Source organism: Dendrobates tinctorius, unplaced genomic scaffold (genome assembly GCF_039654945.1).
Source record: "Dendrobates tinctorius isolate UK_male_01 unplaced genomic scaffold, ASM3965494v1 ptg000038l, whole genome shotgun sequence".
Classification (NCBI taxonomy): Eukaryota; Metazoa; Chordata; class Amphibia; order Anura; family Dendrobatidae; genus Dendrobates; species Dendrobates tinctorius.
Genome location: NW_027361706.1, coordinates 9,175,978 through 9,200,000, shown reverse-complemented (window position 1 = coordinate 9,200,000; position 24,023 = coordinate 9,175,978). Strand labels below are relative to the sequence as shown.

The 24,023-nt window shown below is 44.9% G+C and overlaps 1 protein-coding gene across 15 annotated transcripts in view; it reads left to right on the top strand.

Annotated features, from left to right (window-relative positions):
* CACNA1D (calcium voltage-gated channel subunit alpha1 D) overlaps window positions 1-24,023 on the top strand; it is a 361,717-nt gene that overhangs the window by 333,895 nt on the left and 3,799 nt on the right. For 11 of the 15 annotated variants that reach the window (XM_073574161.1, XM_073574160.1, XM_073574162.1 and 8 more), the window contains 6 exons: window positions 950-1,317; window positions 3,479-3,505; window positions 5,185-5,331; window positions 5,399-5,562; window positions 5,701-5,822; window positions 22,605-22,925. In XM_073574161.1, the coding sequence (XP_073430262.1) occupies window positions 950-1,317; window positions 3,479-3,505; window positions 5,185-5,331; window positions 5,399-5,562; window positions 5,701-5,822; window positions 22,605-22,925 (1,149 nt within the window). The remainder of the gene's footprint in view (window positions 1-949; window positions 1,318-3,478; window positions 3,506-5,184; window positions 5,332-5,398; window positions 5,563-5,700; window positions 5,823-22,604; window positions 22,926-24,023) is intronic. The other 4 variants (XM_073574164.1, XM_073574170.1, XM_073574173.1 and 1 more) reach the window with 2 other exon arrangements.

Here is a 24,023-nt window from a genome sequence, read left to right as displayed (position 1 = left end):
GTTTAGCTTTAAAGTACTCTAGAAAATTATATTTTTGCACCTGTAATTCTAACTTACCAGTAATATTCTTGGCGTGTAATTTGTTTCCCCCCAACTCAGCTGCAACCTTTCATTATGGGCAGCTGTCATCTCTAGTAGGTCAATCTCTGACTTCCTATGAAAAAAAAAAAGAACGACATGATTGCCATCAATTCCCTCCTGGCAATTCTTAGACATCTCCCCTTACTAGCCATCACCTTCTCTTTGTATCTATGTATACCTGCCTTATATCAGGACAGTAATATAGTAAGTCGGTGAGTTCACACAGTGATTACCAGCAGAGTTATTCAGCTTTCCTGACTCTCACTGCTTGTCTATAATATCTGTGAGTACCGTGTGCAGATTATCTTTTGTATTTTAAGGGCTTTATCATGCCTTCTGCTTCTAAGAGCTGCTTGGTATGAACCTATTACAAGCAGGAGGCAAGGAGGACAAGCTGAAGATGCAACACAACAAATAGGATATAATTAGTCTTTGCAATAGGAGTCAGGGGAAGGCTAATTAATGTTAAGGCTCTCATACATGTTAGATAAAAGTCACCTGAAACCTGATGATTTTGGCAGGACCAGACGATCTGCTGACATGCATGGGCACTTCCCAACTCTTCCCTGACAGATGATGGGGGAGAGAAGGATCGAGGAGTGTGAATTTCCATGCCTCTTTCTTTTTAAGGGGAGATATGCTGGTCTTTGTTGGTCAGGACATGAGAATCCTAAACTGCACAACCTTTTGAAGGCTGCATCCGTGCAAGTGACATCCTCGAGATGAGAACACGATGCGGACAGGAGAGAAAAATGCATAAATTGTAAAATAAAATGAACCATGCATTGCAGAGGGGACATTTAGATACGGTATATGGAATGATCTGTCTTTTTCTAACTTTGACTTCTTGTAATCTTTTCGTTTGCAGAGAAATGGTGGTCTGTTTGGAAACCATGTCAATCACGTGGCCAATGACAGACGTGATTCCTACCAGCAAACCAATACCACCCAGCGTCCCTTACATGTGCAGAGACCCTCGATACGCTCCGGCAGCGACACTGACAAGTCTGTATATTCCCACACTGGAAACTCCATACATCACAACCATCATAACCATGAATACTCTGGGAAACATGTGTCCAACTCCACCAATGCCAACCTAAATAACGCCAACGTGTTCAAACCTATGAATGGGAAACATGCCAGCCTGTTAGCCCACGATCACACGTCCCAGAACGGTTACTACACTTACGCTAGAAATGACTACGAGAAACCGAGGAAGTCCAGTATAAAGAGGTAAAGCCCATGTTCAGGAGTTCAGGTGTGTTTGTTATAGTGGGGTAATAAAGGAGCACTCAGGGCAGAACCGGTACAGAGCGTTAGGACTAGATCGGGGCGTGAGAGGGGGATGCGTGAAACTGAGATTTAAAGAACACCAAAGGGAGAATCATTTTGTCATACAGCACCTTGAACCAGGCACAATCTAGGAGGAGTGGTCCTTAAAGGGAATCTGTCACCAGATTTTTGCTAAGTAATCTGAAATCAGCATAGTGATGTAGGGACTGAAACTCTGATTCCAGCGATATGTCACTTGCTGTAATTTTTGATGCAATCAATTTTCTCCGCCGCTGCAGTTCTCTCAATGCTGAGCTGTGCATAACCCCGCCCACAAAAGTGATTGGCCGCTTTCTTTGTACATTGTCAAAAAACTGCCAATCAGGGATGAGGGCGGGGTTACACTGAGCAGTTGACCAGGAGGCACAAGACACCTAGTCCTGAAGTGATAATCTCCTGCTTATAAAACACTGATTGTATTGAAACAGCAACAGAGAGCCTAATAAGTGACAGATCACTGGAATCAGGGTCTCGGCCCCTATATCATGCTGCTCCCAGACTACATTGCAAAAAGCTGCTGATAGATTCCAGTTAAAGAATATGACATTACTGTTGGTCGTTTGGTAGAACAAAGGGACGCAGCTACCGTAGTGATCAATGTGAGTGAATACAGCTGGGAATTACTGCCCCATAAAGGCTTTGTTCTCACGGACCACCCATGATAAGTACACATATCTGTCGAAATAAAGCAGTTATTAAAAAGAGGTTGGAAATGTAGGCCTATCCTTCAGGTTTCAGGCAGGTTCAAACATTGCTTGTACCATTTTTCTCAGCCGCGATGTAATATCTACATTTTAAAAGGCTGGATGACCTCTATAAATTGTTTAGGTGAGGGCCCCCTGGCACAGCTGTGGCATACGGGTGGAAGCGGCTGATGTGGTCGGGGGATCTTATCCTAAGCCTTGTCTATGATCTGACACATGGGTTTAGGTGAAGGCCCCCTGGTGCGGATATTGCATATGGATGAAAGCCGCTGATGTGGTCAGGGAGTCCTACCCTAAACCATGTCTATGATCTGACACATGGGTTTAGGTGAGGGCCCCCTGGTGCGGATATTGCATATGGATGAAAGCAGCTGATGTGGTCAGGGAGTCCTACCCTAAACCATGTCTATGATCTGACACATGGGTTTAGGTGAGGGCCCCCTGGTGCGGATATTGCATATGGATGAAAGCCGCTGATGTGGTCAGGGAGTCCTACCCTAAACCATGTCTATGATCTGACACATGGGTTTAGGTGAGGGCCCCCTGGTGCGGATATTGCATATGGATGAAAGCCGCTGATGTGGTCAGGGAGTCCTACCCTAAACCATGTCTATGATCTGACACATGGGTTTAGGTGAGGGCCCCCTGGTGCGGATATTGCATATGGATGAAAGCAGCTGATGTGGTCAGGGAGTCCTACCCTAAGCCATGTCTATGATCTGACACATGGGTTTAGGTGAGGGCCCCCTGTTGCGACTGCTGCATACGGATGAAAGCCGCTGACACCCACCACAGAGGTCAGATAAGCCGTTAAGGGGTATTCGCTTCAGTGCACTCACTCATGGGTCCATTTTTTGAGCTGCATTGGGGGGTCCTACCATTATAGCTGCCCACAGACCACAAGAGCTTGGTGCTGCAGTGCTCTGCCTCTGGTGGGTTTCTCCCTTGCACAGAGGATCACTCCTGGCACGTGCCACCAAGCCGTCAGTGACTCTTCTTATCTGGGCACAATACACAGGCAGGTCTATGCCATTCTGTGTGGCTTCATTCATAGATAGATGGGTGCAGGAGCAGTGGATGCAGAGGTTTGGGGGTGATTTCGGGTATATACCTTTGTTTTCTCACCCGCATCCGGGCGCCGTTCTTTACGCCCCCTATATCGGAGCACTGTTGTTACCTTGTATATGGCACTAATTGCATGAAGCGTTAACCTTTCTCTTCTTAGACCCTCTGCAGGTCGGTTTCTACTTCTTTGTCACTGCATTTGTGCCACTTTGTGCCGTCTAGATATGTAATAACTGATATTTATTCCCTGTCTAATAAATATCCTCCCATATTTGTATGGCTTTCGTGGATAGGACCCGCTATTATGAGAGTTATATTAGGTATGTTCCTCTGTGTTCGTGGGTGAGATAGCTGCTTGTGCCATACAACATATGCGAAGGCGAGTAGTTATTACATGCCCGGCTGTAGTGTCTGCATGCTGTGTATTGTATATACCGTATACCATTCCCTGACAGCCACGACTTGGTCTCAAAGCCGATAACGAGTCTGATTATTCCGTATCCTCAACCTAAAATTGCCAATTGCAGATTATTAGGAAATTGGCTTATGTCTATGTACCCACAGAATTATGAGCAGGGGATATGAATGAAGGTCTCCGGTCTTAGCGTACGTTCCCACAGGACTCCTTTATTGTGGGTTTTATTGTGGGAAAAGCAGCAGATTTGCCGCACACGTCACCACCACATATCGCAGTGTAAGTGGTCTTCCGCAATACATCTGCAGGGCCATTTTGCTGATTTTCCCTGCAGCGTGGTAATGAGACTTTGGGAACGTATTCCTGTGAACGTACCCTTACAGAATACTTTCATTCCCCATAAAATATTTCTGCTGCAGCATTTTCTTTTAGTACTTTGCATTGTGTGGTTCCTCGTGGGCGGGATCATGCTAATGTCCATAGGGTGGGCAGTGACCAAATAGTATTGATAATATCAGACCCAGTATGGACACAACTCACGGAACTAGGTCCACAAAGCAGACAAGCCAGTCATTGTCCAACTAGTTTATAATTGGAGGAGAAAGGTTGGACTTGATGGACCTTGGTCTTTTTTTCAGCCTATGTGTGTTACGGTTGTTCCTAATTATTGGCCCATCTAAATAGGCCGTCCATCCTACGAGGAGCGACCACAACACCCATTTATCAGGTGCGATGTTTTTTCTTCTCGGCAGCACATTGACCCATGTAAACAGGATGCGCTGCCGATGAGATGAAGATGTATGGAGACAGAACGATCACATTAGGAATTGTTCTGTCCCCGTTACTCTTTTGTCATCATAATGACCCCCACTTGCTCCAATGACGAGAACGCCGAGGAGCGCTGCTGGCATTGAAGCTTTGGGTCTGACGGAGTTATTATATAACTTTAAATTGGTTGCATATAAAGTTTTTTTTTTTTTTCTCCAAAAACAGCACATCCTCAATGCGAGGTTCTTGAGGACACCAGAGGAATTTTATTTTAAGGCACATCACTCTATAGAGAACATGTAGAGCCCTCCTTCGCGTTGCAGAATCCTTTGTTAGAGTTTGGGCCCAACGGAGGATCCTCTGATGGGCCGGTCCAACTTTGTTTTAGGCCACGTTCACACGTTCAGTATTTGGTCAGTATTTGTAGACCAAAACCAGGAGAGGAACAATCAGAAGAAAACTATAATAGAAACACGTCACCACTTCTGAATTCATCACCCACTCCTGGTTTTGGCTTACAAATACTGATGTGAAATACTGACCGTGTGAACGTGGCCTTAGGAGAACTCAGCACGTCCGTATTTCATGGCCTGTGTGTAGACCACAGTTCCCAGACTTACCGCGGATTTCCTGATTTGAACTGGCACCCTATTACCCCTCAGAGCCTGTTGGTGTGGGTCAGCAGACCTCCGGTGGTCCCCACATATGCGTGTTAATTCGGCCTTAATCTCCGCACATGACATTAGTAATTTTTATTATTTAACCCATTAAGGCCTGGAGATGCTCCCTGTGATCTGCTGCTTTTTATTACCTTAGATCGGAGTCTGGAGAAAGAAACCTACCGGTCATCTTCCGTGAAGATCCCGACTTCTTGGACTACGGTGAGGATCCTTACCTTGGGGAGCCGGAGTACTACAGTGGAGACGAGTGCTATGAGGAGGACACCATGCTCTCAGGAGACAGGTGCGGGGTCCAGCTCTTCGGGATATCCAGTCTGTACTACCACAACTAATCACAATCCTTTATTCAGGCAACTGTATGAGGAACCGGCGTTGTATCCAGCCAACGACCTCGACTACGAGAGACCCAAAGGCTACCACCACCCACACAGCTTCTTTGAAGAAGATGATCCGCAGATATGTTACGAGTCTAGAAAGTCACCAAGACGGAGATTACTGCCCCCAACTCCTCCATGTGAGTAGATTCCCCACGAAGAGTCTGATCAGGAGATTTGGGCCATTCCTAAATTGACGACCTCATGAACCGCGCCGGTGCAGGGAGGGACGGGGGGCGGCCGGGACCTCAGTGTCTTGTTTTATCTCCATTTTACAGCAATCAGAAGATCTTCATTTAATTTTGAATGCCTCCGAAGACAAAGCAGTCAGGATGACATCCCTCTGTCCCCTGCCTTCCATCACCGCACGGCATTACCCCTTCATCTAATGCAGCAGCAGGTACACTTCTCACATTCGTACTGATATTGCATGCTTGTAATTGTGACCTATAAGGGGTAACTGCCCCTCCACTGATTCCTGTAAAGCCAGAGCTGTCAATCAAGAAAGATGGGGGGTGTAACAAGTAGGTGGGAAAGCATACTGAACTTCCCGGCCACACCCAGGGTGCACTGAGCACCTCATTAGCATAGATGAACAATTGTTGGCAAACAGCAATGGATTTGGACTATGACTCTTTCTGGGGCAATGTCCTCGATATCGTGCTGTGCTTGGTTTGAATGGTACTTTTGTCCTGAGACTCCTTTCAACAGGAATGTGCCTTTATAAAAATGAAGAATCTGATCAGAATGTGACCAGAAGTCAGCAAATCTTATTCATGCGGTAATGTGACAGCCCTGTTCTCATCTGGTCATGTGAATGGAGGCAGAACGGAGACCGTCACCTATTGTGTTATCCACTGCATATAGAGGAGTTATCAGGCATTGTACAATAGGGGGAAGAGGTGAGCTGTGATATCACCTGTTGTGAATAGTGGATCCTGTGTTATCTACTGTATATAGAGGTGTTATATGTCATTGTACAGGAGGAGGTGAGCTGTGACATCACCTATTGTGAATGGTGGATCCTGTGTTATCTACTGTATATAGAGGTGTTATATGTCATTGTACGGGAGGAGGAGGTGAGCTGTGGCATCTATTGAGTGGTGAATCCTGTGTTCTCTACTGTATATAGAGGTGTTATCAGTCATTGTACAGGAGGAGGACGTGAGCTGTTACATCACCTATTGTGAATGGTGGATCCTGTGTTATGAGTTATTGTACAATAGGAGGAGGTGAGCTGTGACATCTATTCCGAATGGTGGATTCTGTGTTATCTACTGTATATAGAGATGTTATCAGTCATTGTACAGGAGGAGGAGGTGAGCTGTGACATCATCTATTGTGAATGGTGGATTCTGTGTTATCTACGGTATATAGAGATGTTATCAGTCATTGAACAGGATGAGGAGAAGGTGAGCTTTGACATCACCTATTGTGAATGGTGGATCCTGTGTTATCTACTGTATATAGAAGTATCTACCACAGAGGAGATTACTTTGCAGCAGACCACTCCAGTCCCTCTGTTCTCCTACTAGGCATGCTCATGAGACTATCTCCCATTGGAGATTGGGAGTCATGTGCCCAGGTCCTGCTCCAGATCTCATTGGTCCATCTCGGAGATCTGGAAGCTTCCGGAAGGTCCCGGCTATAAAAAGCGCACATGACCGTTCGGCCATGCGCTAGTATAGTCTCTAGTTGCTACTCTGTGAATGATGATGGATGTATGAACCTGCGAATGACTCATTAAGATCCCTTCTCTCTGATATTACGAATGTGTACAGGGTCTTAGATTAGAGTCAGCGCCAGCGCGTGGCAAGCCTCAAGCCACTACAGCATCATCCACAGTGCTAGCGTCCGACATTGCGCCTGCTTCCTTGCTTTGTCGACCAGTGGCAGTTTCTTACGCCACGCTGCAGTTACAGCCCTCTTTGGCGTCCGCAGTAGCGAGGCCGCACACACGGTAGGTCTAGACGGACGCAGCTCCTCTGTCTTGGGTCCTGCTCCTGTGACCGGATACCGTGTGTGCATTTACCTGAGACCTGTGACACTAACAGGTTCAGCATTTATTGTTTACCTCTGCTTACATCTCTGTGAGCAAACACAGATTGCTTAGCGCACTTGGGTGACGTTCAACCCGCGTGCGCATTTCCGCCATATTGCTCGTCTGTCACTATATAGCAGCAGTTTAACAGCTCTGCACGGTGGACCCCGAGCGGCGAACGCACTTTATTATTTATTTTTATTTAGTGCGTTCCGCCGTTCCTAACAAGGAGGAGATGAGCTGTGACAAACTATTATGAATAGAGGATACTGTGTTGTCTACTGTATATACAGGTATTAGTCATTGTACAGGAGGAGGAGGTGAGCTGTGACATCTATTGTGAATGGTGGATCCTGTGTTTCCTGTATATACAGGTATTATTAGTCATTGTACAGGAGGAAGAGGTGAGCTGTGATAGTGGTGAATCCTGTGTTATCCTCTGTTTATAGAAGTGTCATCTGTGATTGTAATCCTATCTGTGATGATAATGAGACTGCTTATAAGTCATTTATACAGATCAGGAACTATGGTACAGATTCTTCAAAGCTTTTAAGCTAGAAAACTGGTATAAAAAGCTTTGAAAAATTGCAAAATTTTTCCACAACGCATGGTTCCATAATATACAGTTACAACAAAGTGGGCAGAGCTAAGGGGCGTAATGGGGCATGGCGCTCCTTACTCCACAAACCTTACTCTGGGTTTGTGATGAGGTGCACATGGAGGCACACGCCACTTCGGGCCTTGTCTGATTCCATTAGAGGCATGCGTCTCCTAATGAATCAGATACCTAGCACTCCATGCTGACCCCTCATCAAAACCGGCTCCAGCTCTTTTTTTTAAGTGTCGTTGTGTGCTTAGTATTAGGCCTAGTGGCTGGTATGAAAATTGCAAGATTTGTTGTTTTTTTTCACTATAAAAAATGATAATAGATTGAAAAAAATTTCTAAAGAAAAGTTTGTTTCTTCGTCGTTGAGGAAGATAAAATTGCAAAATCATAGAGTCATAGAATCATAGAATCATAGAGTTGGAAGGGACCTCCTGGGCCATCTGGTCCAACCCCCTGCTCAAAGCAGGATTCACTAAATCATCCCAGTCAGATGTCTGTCCAGCCTCTGTTTGAAGACTTCCATTGAAGGAGAACTCGCCACTTCTCGTGGCAGCTTGTTCCACTCATTGATCACTCTAACTGTCAAAAAGTTTTTTCTAACATCTAATCTGTGTCTCCTCCCATTCAGGTTCATCCCATTGCTTCTAGTCTTTCCTTGCGCAAATGAGAATAAAGATGATCCTTCTACAATGTGACAGCCCTTGAGATTTGTAGACAGCTATTAAGTCTCCTCTCAGTCTTCTCTTCTGCAAGCTAAACATTCCCAAATCCTGCAACCTTTCCTCATAAGACAGGGTTTGCAGACCGGTCACCATTCTGGTTGCTCTTTTCTGAACTTGCTCTAGTTTGTTGATGTCTTTTTTAAAATGTGGCACCCAAAACTGGACACAGTATTCCAGATGAGTTCTGACCAAAGAGGAGTAGAGGGCAATAATGACTTCACGTGATCTAGACTGTATGCTTCTGTTAATACATCCTAGAATTGCATTTGCCTTTTTTGCTGCTGCATCACACTGTTGACTCATATTCAATCTGTGATCTATTAGTATACCCAAGTCTTTTTCACATGTGCTGTTGCTTAGCCCTATTCCTCCCATTCTGTATATGCTTTTTTCATTTTTATTGCCCAGATGTAGTACTTTGCATTTTTCCCTGTTAAAAACCATTCTGTTAGTTGCTGCCCACTGCTCCAGTTTATTTATATCTTTTAGAATCCTCTCTCTCTTCTCTAGTATTAGATATCCCTCCTAGCTTTGTGTCATCAGCAAATTTAATCAGTTTACCCTCAATTCCTTCATCTAAATCGTTGATAAAGATGTTGAACAATACAGGGCCCAGGACAGAGCGCTGTGGTACCCCACTTGAGACATTCTTCCAACTGGATGTGCAGCCATTTACGACCACTCTTTGGTTCCTATCACTAAGCCAGTTATGAATCCACCTAACAGTTGCCTTGTCCATTCCATACTTAGCCATTTTTTCAATAAGGATTGTGTGAGATACCTTGTCAAATGCTTTGCTGAAGTCAAGATATACTATATCTACAGCATTTCCCTGATCCACCCAATCAGTGATTCTGTCATAGAAGGAAATTAAGTTAGTCTGACATGACTTATTAGTTACAAACCCATGCTGACTCTGTTTAATCACTTCATTCTTATCCAGATACTTACATACATGTTGTTTAATAATTTGTTCAAAGATCTTTCCTGGTATAGAAGTCAGACTCACCGGCCTATAGTTGCCTGGGTCCACCTTCTTCCCCTCTTTGAAGATATGAACAACATTTGCTCTTCTCCAGTCTTCTGGGACTTCTCCTGTTCTCCACGAATTTTCAAAGATTATGGAGACCGGTTCAAAAATTTCTTCTGCTATCTCCTTCAGTACTCTGGGGTGTAATTCATCTGGACTTGGAGACTTGAATTCATTTAGGTTAGCTAAGTGTTCCCTCACTTTCTTTCTGTTTATAGATATTCTGGATTCTTCTATTCCATTAATAGGACAGTGAAGAATAGTTGATGTTACACTTCCTTTCTGAGAGAAAACAGATGCAAAATCCTGTAAAAATCCTATAGCATCTTTGACTTTTCTTTTACTTTTGACATATCCCCAAAATCCTTTATTATTGATTTTGATGTCTCTTGCAAGCCTCAATTCATTGTCAGCTTTAGATAATCTGATTCGTGCCCTGCAGGTAACATAGTAACATAGTTTTGAAGGCTGAAGGAAGACCTTATGTCCATCTAGTTCAGCCTATTTTTAGTGCAGCTGTTCTGCATTGTTGATTTTCTGGGGAAGGCAAAAAACCTCAGGTTCTGCAGACAGCATTATATTCTTCTTTAGATATGCCTACCTCTTTCCATTTGATAAACATTTCTTTCTTCCTTTTTAGCATGTGCTTAAAGGGAAGGTGCCATCCAAAAAAATTTTTTTCAGCAATTGAAAAAATGTGAAGAATTAATGATTACATTTTCTTGAAAAATATTATCATTTGTTTTTAATTTTGTAAAATATGAAAAATAATTTTAAAAAGTTTGGCATTTCCACTTGTTAACACTAGGGGGAGCAGCTACTGAAATTCGGCACAAAAACCTAGTGTACAACTAGCTCACATTACTGCCCTGCAGTAATTATGGGCGGAATCTGCTGACATGGGTGTGGTGTCACTCCTCTCCTCCCCTTCTGGGTGTTTGCTAAGGGAAAAGAGAGGATGACATTTAGGAACACAGTGAGCAGCCATTTTGATGGGGCCTGCAAAGTTACTGACTGTCTTTGCATGCAAAGTCTGGATTAGAACAGGCCATCAATCAGCAGAAATGTGTCCTGGATTTCTGTGCAGCAGACAAGAAGACGGTCCGTCCATTCATGTGTATAAAACACAGCGCTTTATGTACAATCCCTGGCACCGAACAGGGTGCCCCCCATAGACCAGCACACTGCTCTCCTGAAATACTCTGTGCTGCTGTCACCCTGCTCCTTCCACCATATATCAGACCTGTTATGATTGAGTCAAAAATGGAGGAGGAGGCAAAAATAGAAATGCTAGCTAAGTCCAGAAAACCAGAGAAGTTGGCAGCTATCGGATTGCAGACCCCTGAACCTATCAACACAACTAGCAGTAGCCGTGGGGGGCTCCTACGATGCCCTAGGCCCCTCGATCACAGCCGGAGGACTACATAGCCTAAAGATGGAAAGGGAAATCTAAACTGCCCCAGAGCAGACCCCAAAGCAAAAGGCAGCCCCCCACATATAATGACGGTGAAGCAAGAAGAAAGAACAAAACACAGACAGAAAGATAGACTGAGCAAAGATGGGGCCCAAGCTAGCTTAGATAGGAAAGGACAGGAAGGCTGCTGTCTGCAATCCGTGAAAAACCCTATGAAAATAAGAGCCAACAAACTGACAGTAAAAAAGGCCCTGAAGACGCTAGGCTTCAAAAAAGACTATGTCAGTACTCAGGAATATTCTGAAGACGGAGCAACAGGCAAAAGGAGATTCAGCTCACCCCAGCAGGGATTGGCAGAATCCAGAAAAGCAAGGAAAACAAAACACTAATGCAAAAAGGCAAAGCAGAAATCTTAGCTTTAGATGAGCAGGAATCAGACTGGTTTCCTAGAAGTCCACAGAGAAATCACCCGCAGGCCAGAAGGGCGTCGGCAGCCTTATATCCAGTCATTAACTCCACTCAGCCAGTCATCATCATCAGCCCCAGGTGTTTGACAATCAGGCTCACTACCTTTCTTCACCAGAAGAGGGAGTTCCTCGGGCCTCAGTAGTGAAGGGGAAAATGAACTCACAACACAGACCCCTGTCGCCTCGCTTTCACACATCGCCAGGACAGGATCTGAGGAGAGGAATGGGGTCTTCGGTCACCGAGGATGGCACACAGCAAGGATTCTGGGAGCAGGGTGACAGCAGCACAGAGTATTTCAGGAGAGCAGTGTGCTGATCTATAGGGGGCACAGAGGGAGATATATGGTGGAGGAGCAGGGTGACAGCAGCACAGAGTATTTCAGGAGAGCAGTGTGCTGATCTATGGGGGGCCCAAAGGGAGATATATGGGGAGGAGCAGGGTGACATCAGCACAGAGTATTTCAGGAGAGCAGTGTACTGGTCTATGGGAGGCACAGAGGGAGATATATGGTGGAGGAGCAGGGTGACAGCAGCACAGAGTATTTCAGGAGAGCAGTATCACACGGGACAGGATTAGATACACGGCTCAGCAGACAGTATCACACAGGATAGGATTAGATACACGGCTCAGCAGACAGTATCACACAGGAGAGGATTAGATACACGGCTCAGCAGACAGTATCACACAGGAGAGGATTAGATACACGGCTCAGCAGACAGTATCACACAGGAGAGGATTAGATGTCCAGCAGATTGCCAAGTGTTTTGAAAGAGCAGGGAGCAGCTCCTCCTATGTTTTGCAAGAGCAGGGGTAGCGGCTGGTCGGGTGTTTTGGAAAGAGCAGCTCGGTCTCCAGGAGCTCGTCCTGTATCCCCCTCCTGCAGCTGGTACAGTCATATGTTAAAGTTTGGGCACCCCTATTAATGTTAACCTTTTTTCTTTATAACAATTTTGGTTTTTGCAACAGCTATTTCAGTTTCATATATCTAATAAATGATGGACTCAGTTATATTTCTGGATTCAAATGAGGTTTATTGTACTAACAGAAAATGTGCAATCTGCATTTTAACAAAATTTGACAGGTGCAAAAGTATGGGCACCTCAACATGAAAGTGACATTAATATTTCGTAGATCCTCCTTTTGCAAAAATAACAGCCTCTAGTCGCTTCCTGTAGCTATTAATGAGTTCCTGGATCCTGGATGAAGGTATTTGTGACCATTCCTGTTTACAAAACAATTCCAGTTCAGTTAAGTTTGATGGCCGCCGAGCATGGACAGCCCGCTTCACATCATCCCACAGATGTTCAATGATATTCAGGTCTGGGGACTGGGATGGCCATTCCAGAACACTGTAATTGTTCCTCTGCATGAATGCCTGAGTAGATTTGGAGCGGTGTTTTGGATCATTGTCTTGCTGAAATATCCATCTCCTGCGTAACTTCAACTTCGTCACTGATTCTTGCATTGTCAAGAATCTGCTGATACTGAGTTGAATCCATGCGACCCTCAACTTTAACAAGATTCCCGGTGCCAGCATTGGCCACACAGCCCCAAAGCATGATGGAACCTCCACCAAATTTCACTGTGGGTAGCAAGTGTTTTTCTTGGAATGCTGTGTTTTTTAGCCTCCATGCATAACACCTTTTTGTATGACCAAACAACTCAATCTTTGTTTCATCAGTCCACAGGACCTTCTTCCAAAATGAAACTGGCTTGTCCAAATGTGCTTTTGCATACCTCAGGTGACTGTTTGTGGCGTGCTTGCAGAAACGGCTTCTTTCGCATCACTCTCCCATACAGCTTCTCCTTGTGCAAAGTGCGCTGTATTGTTGACCGAGGCACAGTGACACCATCTGCAGCAAGATGATGCTGCAGGTCTTTGGAGATGGTCTGTGGATTGTCCTTGACTGTTCTCACCATTCTTCTTCTCTGCCTTTCTGATATTTTTCTTGGCCTGCCACTTCTGGGCTTAACAAGAACTGTACCTGTGTTCTTCCATTTCCTTACTATGTTCCTCACAGTGGAAACTGACAGGTTAAATCTCTGAGACAACTTTTTGTATCCTTCCCCTGAAAAGCTATGTTGAATAATCTTTGTTTTCAGATCATTTGAGAGTTGTTTTGAGGAGCCCATGATGCCACTCTTCATAGGAGAATCAAATAGGAGAACTACTTGCAAGTGGCCACCTTAAATACCTTCTCTGTTGATTTGATACACCTGGCTATGAAGTTCAAAGCTCAATGAGGTTACAAAACCAATTTAGTGCTTCAGGAAGTCAGTAAAAAATAGTTAGGAGTGTTCAAATCAAGAAAATGATAAGGGTGCCCATACTTTTGCACCGGTCAAATTTTGTTTAAATGCAGATTGCACATTTTCTGTTAGTACAATAAGCCTCATTTGAATCCAGAAATATAATTGAGTCCATCAGTTATTAGATATATGAAACGGAAATAGCTGTTGCAAAAACCAAAATTGTTATAAAGAAAAAAGGTTAACATTAATAGGGGTGCCCAAACTTTAACATATGCCTGTATGTGCAGAGTGAACATCCAAGCCCTGTTATGGTGGAACAGTACAGCATCAGTGATAACAGGGCTTGCAATAGTGTAAATGGAGCTAAAAGGAAAGCACTGGGCTCTAATAAGATGCCGCCTGGCCACACCTACAGCTGCGAATTGAGACAATATCTTTTTATACTATTTTCTTCTTTACATTATGACTGTAATGTAATTTTAAATTGTGAATAAACACGGTACCTTCCCTTTAAGTTCTGTGTTCATCCATCTTGGTTTCCTTAAATGCTTCCTATTCTTCCCTCTTTTCAGAATTGTTAACAACTGTGCTTTGAGAATTTCATTTTTCAAGATTTCCCATCCTTCCTGGACATTTTTGTCTTTAAGGATATCCAGCCATTGGATCCCTCCAATTCTCTTTCTGAATCCCCTAAAATCTGCCTTTGTGAAATCTAACCTTGACGTCTGAGTCTTCACAGGTCTTCCTCCTCTAGTTATCCAAAATTCTAAAATAGCATGGTCGCTACCTCCTAGGGTCCCAGCCACTTTTACCTCCTCAACCATTTCCTCCCTGTTTATAAGGATTAGATCCAAGGTAGCAGTTCCCCTTGTTTTCTCCCTTACCTTTTGGAAGATAAAGTTGTCAGCAAGAGAGGATAAGAATTTCCTTGACCTGTTAGTTTTGCCTGAGAGAGATTCCCAACAAATGTCTGGATAGTTGAAATCTCCCATAACAACTATGTCATATTTTTTGGAGAACTTGGCCATTTGATGCATAAAGAGTTCATCCATTTCTTCAGCTTGCACAGGTGGCCTGTAGTAAATGCCTACAATGGTGTCCTTTCCATTGTTCTGTCCTTGTATTCTTACTCAAACAGTTTCCACAGAACTCCCAGTCTCTGAAGCTTCAATCTCTGTGCAGATATACGCGTTTCTAACATACAATGCGACACCCCCTCCTCGTTTATCAAGTCTGTTTCTTGCAAATAAGTTGTATCCTTCTAGTCTTGTATTCCAATCATGTGTATTGTCCCACCAAGTTTCAGTGATTCCAATGACATCATATTTCTTTTCCTGTGTTAGTAGTTCCAATTCTCCTTGTTTGTTGCCCATGCTTTATGCATTAGTATAGAAACATTTTAGTTTGTGATAGGTTTCTCTTTCTCCAATATTTTTATTACTTAGATTTTTTTGTCTTTGTTCTTCCTTTCCACTTGTAATAGCAGAGTTCTCAATAGCATTTGTCAGGTGTATGGCTTTTTCTGGTCTTTTGCTTCCCTTCCCATGTTGTTCTAGTTTAAAGCTCTCCTTACAAGTGTAGCAAGGCGACTTCCAAATACATGCTTTCCAGTCTTCGTAAGGTGCACCCCATCTCTAGCAAGTAGTCCATCGTATAAGTAATTCACTCCGTGATCCAGAAATCCAAATCTTTGCTGACGGCACCATCGACGTAGCCAGTTGTTCACCTGCAGAATCTTATTCCACCTCCTTGTTCCATGGCCATCCACTGGGAGGATGGAAGAGAAGACCACCTGCGCTCCCAGTTCTTTCACTTTCTTTCCTAAGTTTTCAAAGTCTCTGCAGATGGTTTCCAGGTCGTTTCTTGCGGTGTCATTTGTCCCCACATGTAGTAGCAGGAATGGGTAGTCATCTGTAGGTCTGAAGAGTCCTGATATCCTGTCAGACACATCTTTAATTTTTGCACCTGGAAGACAGCACATTCCTCTTGAGGTTATATCCGGTCTGCAGATAGCGGCAACTTTGCAATTTACCTCTTATGAAGAATCTTCTCTGTTCTCTAGAAAGGAGGGATTTTTAATTGTGTTGTGTACAGCTTGTTGCATAGGGTCAGTCTCAGAGGGGCTGGTTGCCTAAGCAATTGGCACTTGTCACTTGCAGGCTCCATTCTTTAGCGTCTGCAAGTGCATCTCTGAAGCTGGCGGGCTCGCTGGGTCCATGCAGCCTCGGTCTTGCAGGAGGTAGGACCCAGGCCAATGCACCAATTCTCACCTAATAAGTGGGTGGGTGGGTCACTGGACACCCGCTTTGAAGACGTTTGCATCCTAAAAGCATGAAAGGTGTGTGACTTCTGTGACCACCTAATACCCAGACACATAGAGATGAACGGGCGCGTCGGGGTGCAGTGGTCACGACCCTGATGACGCTCTCGCAGTGGCTGCTCGATCTTGATCTATTGGTCCATTTAAGGTTAATATGACATCTGCGCTCACATTAGCTTCACTTTAAAGCTGCATTTCCTGTTCTAGAGCCGCACGACACGTTCAATTAATGTGACATTTTCCAGAATCTGTAAGTAATGCTGCTGCAAAGTCTCCATCTTCTCCGGGCTGTCACAAGTCATCTATGGCTGGCCCACAGATCAGTCCTGGCTGCTCCTATTAATGAAGCGCAATTCTCCAATCTTTGTTCTCTCCATCCTGCCAAATTACTGTTTTTTTTCCTGTGACGCAGCCCATTCACCTTGTAGCGGGGCAGTGTAATGAGATCTGTGTCCCCAGCTCTGCCTTTCATCATCAGCAAATGTATTAATGTCTCAAAGCCATAGCTCCATCCTGGTGACTATTAATGGTCAGTGCTGAACTGGTGATATTACATTAACTGAGCAAATGTTGTACTGTAATGAAATTATATCTATACGTACCAAGAGTGAGAATGTAATCACAGCTACCACATTGGACTTGCCATAAATATATATACAGTATATATATGTATTTTTACCTGGTATAAATGCTGCCGTTCTCCTGAATCCGGCAATGTTTTTCTTTTGTTCCTATGCCTCTCCATTCCTGAGATATAGCCAACTCTTCCCTATTTATAAATCTAGTATTTTTAGCCAAGTGGGTGTGTCTTTTCATGATCACTCCCTTTTGGCTTAAATTACTACTCTTATATAAACGGAAGAGGGGACTATATCTCAGGAACGTAGAGGCGCAGGGAAAAAAATGAATATTTTGGGTACCTACTGTAAAATCTTTCTCAGAGCCTTCATTGGGAGACACAGGAAACCATGGGTGTATGCTGCTGCCACTGGGAGTATATGCCCACCAACTGACAAGAAGCTAATCAGTTAGTGAGAAAGCAGTAGGAGAAGCAACAGGTATACAACTATCATAACATAACCAAAAAACCATCAGTAAACAAGGGTGGGTCGTGTGAAGGCTCCGAGAAAGATTTTACGGTAGATACCCAAAATCTTAATTTCTGTATTGCTTTAGAGGGGGACACAGGAAACCATGGGTCATCCAAAAGCAGTTCCAAAGGTGGGTAAAGGAATAGTACCCTCAAGTCAGAGCTTGGGCCACTGTGGCTTGCTGGACCTTTCTATCAAGGTTCCGACGAGGCGTAGGTATGAACTCTGTAGAACTTGGCAAAGGTATGAATGGAGGACCATGTAGCAGCCTTGCAAATCTGTGAGGCCAACGCCTCGTGGCGGTCGGCCAAGGGAGCCCCACTGCGCCAGTGGAGTGCACGGTGACTCTAAGTTGACACGTTCTGTCCCTTAGTTGGTAGGCTTCCAGAATGGCAGAACAAACCCAGCAGGGAATGGTAGACCTGAAAGCAGAAAGGCCTTTTCAAGGATCTTTGGGAATTATGAACAGCGAGTCCACATGTCTGAAGGGTGCTGTTCTGGAATGGTAGATGAAGGGCTCTTTCCAGGTCCAGTTTGTTTAGAGAACATTCTCGAAGATGAGAGGGGGACGGGCAAAAGGAAGGAAGAATAATGTCCTCTGAGATGAAATGCAGAAACCACCTTAGGGAGAAAGGATGGGATGGGAAGTAAAACTACCTTGTCCTGTTGGAACACTAGTTGAACAGAACAGCAAGAGAGAGCTGCGAGTTTAGAGACTCGTCTGATAGAAGTGATGGCAACCAGGAAGGCAGCCTTCCAGAAAAGTAAGGAAAGATAGATTTCTCATAGAGGATCAAATATTGACTACTGGAGGACATCGAGTACTAGATTTAGGTCCCAAGGTTCTACTGGAGACCCGTAGGGGGGAATGGAGTGCGCGACTACTTGAAGGAATTTCTTGATCTGCAGGCGAGTCGCTACATTCTTTTGAAAGAGGATGGAAAAAAGCAGACACTTGCCCACTGGGAGAACTGAGGAACGGCCCGTTGTAACAAGGACAAAATGGATGGCAAATGGAAAACCCATCGGGGAGATTCGTTTAGTTTCGCACCTGCGGAAAAATGCTTTTCACATACGGTGGAAAATGCGAGAGGAAGAAGGCTTCCTAGCTCTGATCATGGTCTGAACAATCTGATCTGAGAAACCACCGAGTGACCGAGAATTCAGGAGGACCCTGCAAGAGAAGGTGTGGAAGGTCCAGGAGTTTCCATGGAATGTCCGTGAGGAGGTTGATTACTTCTGAGTACCAAGGTTTTCTGGGCCAGTCCAGAATTATGAGAATGATGGGCACTCCCTCTGTCTTTACCACTGATCCACAAGGTGGTCAAGAAGATCAAGGAAGGAACAAGTACGGGAGAACTGGGACCAAGGAATTACCAGGGCATCGGAACCAATTGTTAGCGGGTCGTGGGATCTGGAGACGAACTGAGGAACCTTGTGGTTCAATCTGGACACCAAAAGGTCATCATTTGGGGTCCCCAATCCTGAAACAAATCTCATGGACGACCGACAAATTCAGGGCGAGAACTTTTTGGCTGAGAAAATCGGCACCCAGTTGAGAACACCTGGAAAGTGTACTGCTGAGACCATCGGTACATTCTGCTTGACTTATAACAATATCTGTGTCACTTCTGACAGCACTGCTTGACTTCAAATTTCTCCTTGGTGGTGTATGTATGCCACTGCCATGGCATTGTCGGTTTGGACCCGAATCAGATGGTTGAGAAGTTTCTGCCAGTTGAGTTGAACAAGAAAGATTGCTCTGAGCTCCAGAATGTTGATGGGAAGAAACGATTCCTGAGCGGTCCCTCAGCCCTGGTCTGTTAAGTACTGAAAAACTGCTCCCCAGCTGAGTAGACTGGCATCCATTGTCACAATTTTCAAACGTGGCGGCAGGAACAATCTTTTGCAATGGAATAAGGGAATTGGTGTCCACCATTCTAGGGACCTCTTTATGAGGGAGAGACGTGTGATCAGTCGATCCAGGGACCTGTCTCATCTTGATAGAAGAAAAAGTTGAAGAGGATGTGTATGAAACTTAGCTAATGGGACTTCTTCCATTGCCGCAACCATCCTGCCTAGGACACTCATATAGAAGTGGAGGGAGCAAGGACATGTGCCTCTGCGTGAGTGAATTCTGCGTGATAGAGCCGATTGCTTCTCTCCAGTGAGAAAAACTCTTGATCGTGTGGTGTCGAATAGCATTCCCAGAAAACCAATACATTGAACCAGGATCAGAGACGACTTTGCGATGTTGATGATCCAGCCGAAACGGGAGAAGGTGTCCAGAGTGATCTGTAGCCTCTTGTGACACACGGAGGAGCAGTTTTGATGAGAATATCGTCTAAATAAGGGGTGATAAGAATGCCTCTGCTCCGAAGAATGGCCATAACCGTCGCCATTATCTTTGTGAAAACCCTGGGCGCTGTGACTAGGCCGAACAGCAGCGCTGTGAATTGAAAGTGGAATTCTTGTACTGTGAAGTGAAGAAATCTCCGGTGAGGAGGAAAAATGGGTATGTGTAGATGAGCATCTTGAATATTCACCGAGCATAGGAATTCTTCAACTTCTTTGGAGGCCATCACTGACTGAAGGGACTCCATTCTGAAGTGGCATAGTCGGTCAATAGTTTGAGATCCATCATGGGACAAGCGGAGGCATCCTTCTTTGGAACCACAAACAGGTTGTAATGAAAACCCGAAATGCATTGTGGCTCGGGAACAGGGACGATGAGCCCTGCCTCAGAGAGAGTGAGCCAATAGCCTTGAAAAACCAGGGAATGAGGGAAGGATTCTTTGGTGGGCGGGTATCAGAAAAATTAAAAATGAGGTAGCGTAGAAAACGCTTGTGTAACCGTGAGAAACGACGTCTTGGACCCAAGCATTGTTGACCACTGACATTCTCTTGTTCTAGAATTGAAGGAGACGTCCGCCCATCCCGAGAGGCTTTCGAGGTGGTAGCAACCGAGGAAAATCTGTTGGATCCATGTTTGTCTCATGACAAGCTGCAAATGTGTCCTGTTGGTTACTGGTGTGAAATGGGAATCTCCGAAAGGAACGAAACTGCACTGCTGGACATTTGGGAAGTGGGTGTTTAGGTCTGTGTTGCGGGAGAGAAGCACCCTTACCTCCATGGCAATCGAAATTATCTAATTCTTCTCTGTAAAGAAGTGAGGCCTGGGAGGGGAGGCCGGTAGGGGACCTTTTGGAAGCTGTGTCCATGTGCCATGCCTTCAACCAGAAGTCCCTGAAGATGGTGAAGATGTTGTCGGCTGCCAAGGCAGAGCAAGCAGCTGTGTCAGAAGATACCTTCCTGCATGACCTATTTGGTCTGCTAGGTCCACCAGTTTGGAAGAGGGTGCGGCTGACAAGATACCTTGGCGGAGGCAGGGCTGGTTAGTTATAAGACTGAAACTGAGATCTGGGATACCTTGTAAGGTCAGTTACTAACTGGGAGAGAGAGGCAGCCCACTCAGGGGCAGGCACCCTCTCGTTTTGGGCAGCGATGGGCTCCTAGGGGGTGGTATTTTGGTAAGTTGAATTATAATTTTGGCAGAGGGACAAGTTCTGACCATGGGGAAAATTTTTATTACAGGTGGAACAAGCGAAATGCAGGACAATAAAAGGAGGATGGAAGCGAGGCTCCCTGCATGTATATGTGTATGTGTGTGTATGTATATATATATATATATATATATCGAGAGAGAATGTGCGAAGGTAAGCTATGCTGGGATGAGGGCTGCCACTGGGACGTGGTGGAGATTAGTGGGCACGGCAGTGCGAATAGTTGGCATGTGTGATTGGCTGGGCTGACAGGGGCGTGGTCTGGCCACTGGAGAAGGCCCAGGATGGGAGCTAAATTTTGTTATAGCGGCCATGGAAGAGTGCAGGGAAGCGCGGTAGATGCGTGATGTAGTGCTTTTGCCCCCATCTCCTGTTAATCGCCATTATCGTAAGAGGGACAATGCTATTTGTTCCCTGTATGGCTGGGAGTTAGAGGTTTATATATTTTTAAGGATCCCCCTCACTGCCTTGTTGGAAAATACTTGTCCTGAAGATCCTGAATCCTTCTTCGCAGACCTCTGATAGAAGATGGACATCAAGGACCTGGGTGGAAACCATGGGACTGGCATCAAAGCGCTTTTTGGCCAGTAATGGATCAGTTTTCCCACAGTGCACATTTGGCTCTAGGGGGCAAGCGAGCTAGGTAATGGTGGAGAAGACTGTCCACCTGTCCCACTTTGCGGATGCCCTGAGCACCCTTTGTGTTAGGGGATAGGATCCTGCCGGATGGACCAGGGAGACAACAATAGTGACGCAACCCCACAATGTGCTCTTGGTCTATAGAGGCGAGATCAGTGACGCCATTCCATTTTGTCGCCCGTAGTCACAATTTGAACCTGCAAAAGGGAAATCATTAATAAACAACACACCTAAAGGTAGAAACGGGGCTGAGGGCAGCTCTGTGTCTGCCTGCTACTGACACCAAGCTAAAACTGATTAGCTTTGTGCCAGTTGATGGGTATAACTTTTTTGCATAGTGTCGGCCTCCTTGTGGCAGCAGCGTACACCCACGGTTTCCTGTGTCACCCAACGAAGCGATAGACAAAAGAAAAACAACGCCGGATTCAGGAGAACAGCGACATTTAAATCACGTACAAATATGTATATTTAAGGAAAATGACTGAGTATGGCTGAACTCTGTTATCAGAAGCTCCTGAGACCCAGTGATAAATCAGTTGTATGGCTCCCACCTGCCAAATACCGGAGTGTGGGGTCTTTGGATATCTCTGGCCCCATGCCCAGGTGTGACTGCTACTTCTGCCCTAATAGTTATATCACATTTGTAATAAAATCTGATGTAAACTACCTACTACACAACGGTAGGTACAAGTAGTGTAAGGTCCTGGTGTATTGTGGGGGAAATGTACTCATCCAAATCCACTAGAGTTCTAGATCTTCACTCTGGAGACTGCTCGGTGGAGGTGGATGGACCCCAAATGACCAGATTGTGGGTTTTACATAACAGATAATCGTCGCCCATATCTCTAGTGGAGGTCTCCTACTTTGATCCAGCGGACACGACATGTACCAGGCAGTCTGTGGCTGTATGGCTGCGTGTTCCATATTGGTGGCAGATGCCACTGTCATTCTCGTCGGCTTCACGTAATAATGACTAATTGCTCCTAATGACAAAAGTGCTGTCTGTTGTAGTAATTAATTATTCATTCTTCCAGATTATGGCGGTGGCTGGTCTGGACTCCAGCAAAGCTCAGAAGCATTCGCCTTGTCGCTCTACTCGGTCTTGGGCTACTCCCCCGGCAACTCCAAACCACCGGGACCGTACCCCATTCTACACCCCTCTCATCCGGGTAGACCGTACCGAATCTAAGGAGCAAATGAATGGGAGTCTCCCCTCTTTGCAACGGAGCTCATGGTACACAGATGACACAGATATTTCATATAGGACATTTACACAATCCAACCTGACTGTGCCCAACGAATTCAGGAACAAACAGAGCGACAAACAGAGGAGCGCAGACAGCCTTGTGGAAGCCGTAAGTCCCCCAGTAAAGGTTCAGAGCAACTCTTTCCTACTTTTAAAGTCTGAATCAAAGAGGACCGGTCACTCATGAGTACGGGCGATGAGATGGTTCATGGCCAGTTAGTACATGAAGCCACCTGGTACATCGCTGCTCCGTGGGCTTTACGCAGCGAGATCTCAGGAGCACAAGAATCAAACACTCAATGCATGGGGCAAAAATTGTATCTCCACTTCACAGTGCAGTCAGCACTTGCTCTATTCTGAATCCTATACCTGTAGATGGAGAGAGGGTCTGCAGCTGAACCCCCGGGGGATTAGAATTTTACTGGCGCCTCTGGAAAACCGACACTGCACATTCAGTGTGAATTCACCTTAGGATTCATTCAGAAGTCTGTGCTCCATTTCTGTTTTTCAAAAAAAAAATAAAAAATTGGACTTCTGAACAGGGTCTTATGCTGATGACACTGAATTTGTCAGATAAATTCTATCACGTCCTGAAGAATTGATAATGGATTGTCTGGGGATATGACCGTAACAATATTATCTAACGCGAGTTGTAAAACGAAGGGAACAAGATGGTAAAGCAGAGGTGGAGGGTCACCCTTACAAAGGTGATCTGTATGGAGGGGCTCATTTACACCACACAGTCATTCATATCCATAGTTCTCACTCCTTAAAGGGAAGTCATCAGAAAACGATCTATTGTTTAAATCATGTATTTATGTTAAAGATATTTTTAACAGGGATTGTGATGAGGAAAAGTAAAATGGGCAAAATGTTATAAAATACAAAATAGAAAACTTCCAATTTTCACATTGGACACTGAGGCTTTTTTTTAGACTCTAACTTGCTGTTGTTTCAGGAATCATCACATGAACATTAGCAGCAATGAACAGACCCTATCATTTATATTGAAGCATCTAATGAGCGTGTGCAAAAATCATTGCGAAGGGAGGGGGATGAGTGGTGTATCCTGTGTTATCAGCTGTGTGGAGAAGTGTGATCGGTCATTGCAATCCTGCCTGTTATGATAAGGAGCCTGCTGAAAACTCCTCTTGAAAGGTCTACAAAAGCAAAATGACCAATTTATTTATGATTAAGGCTATGTGCC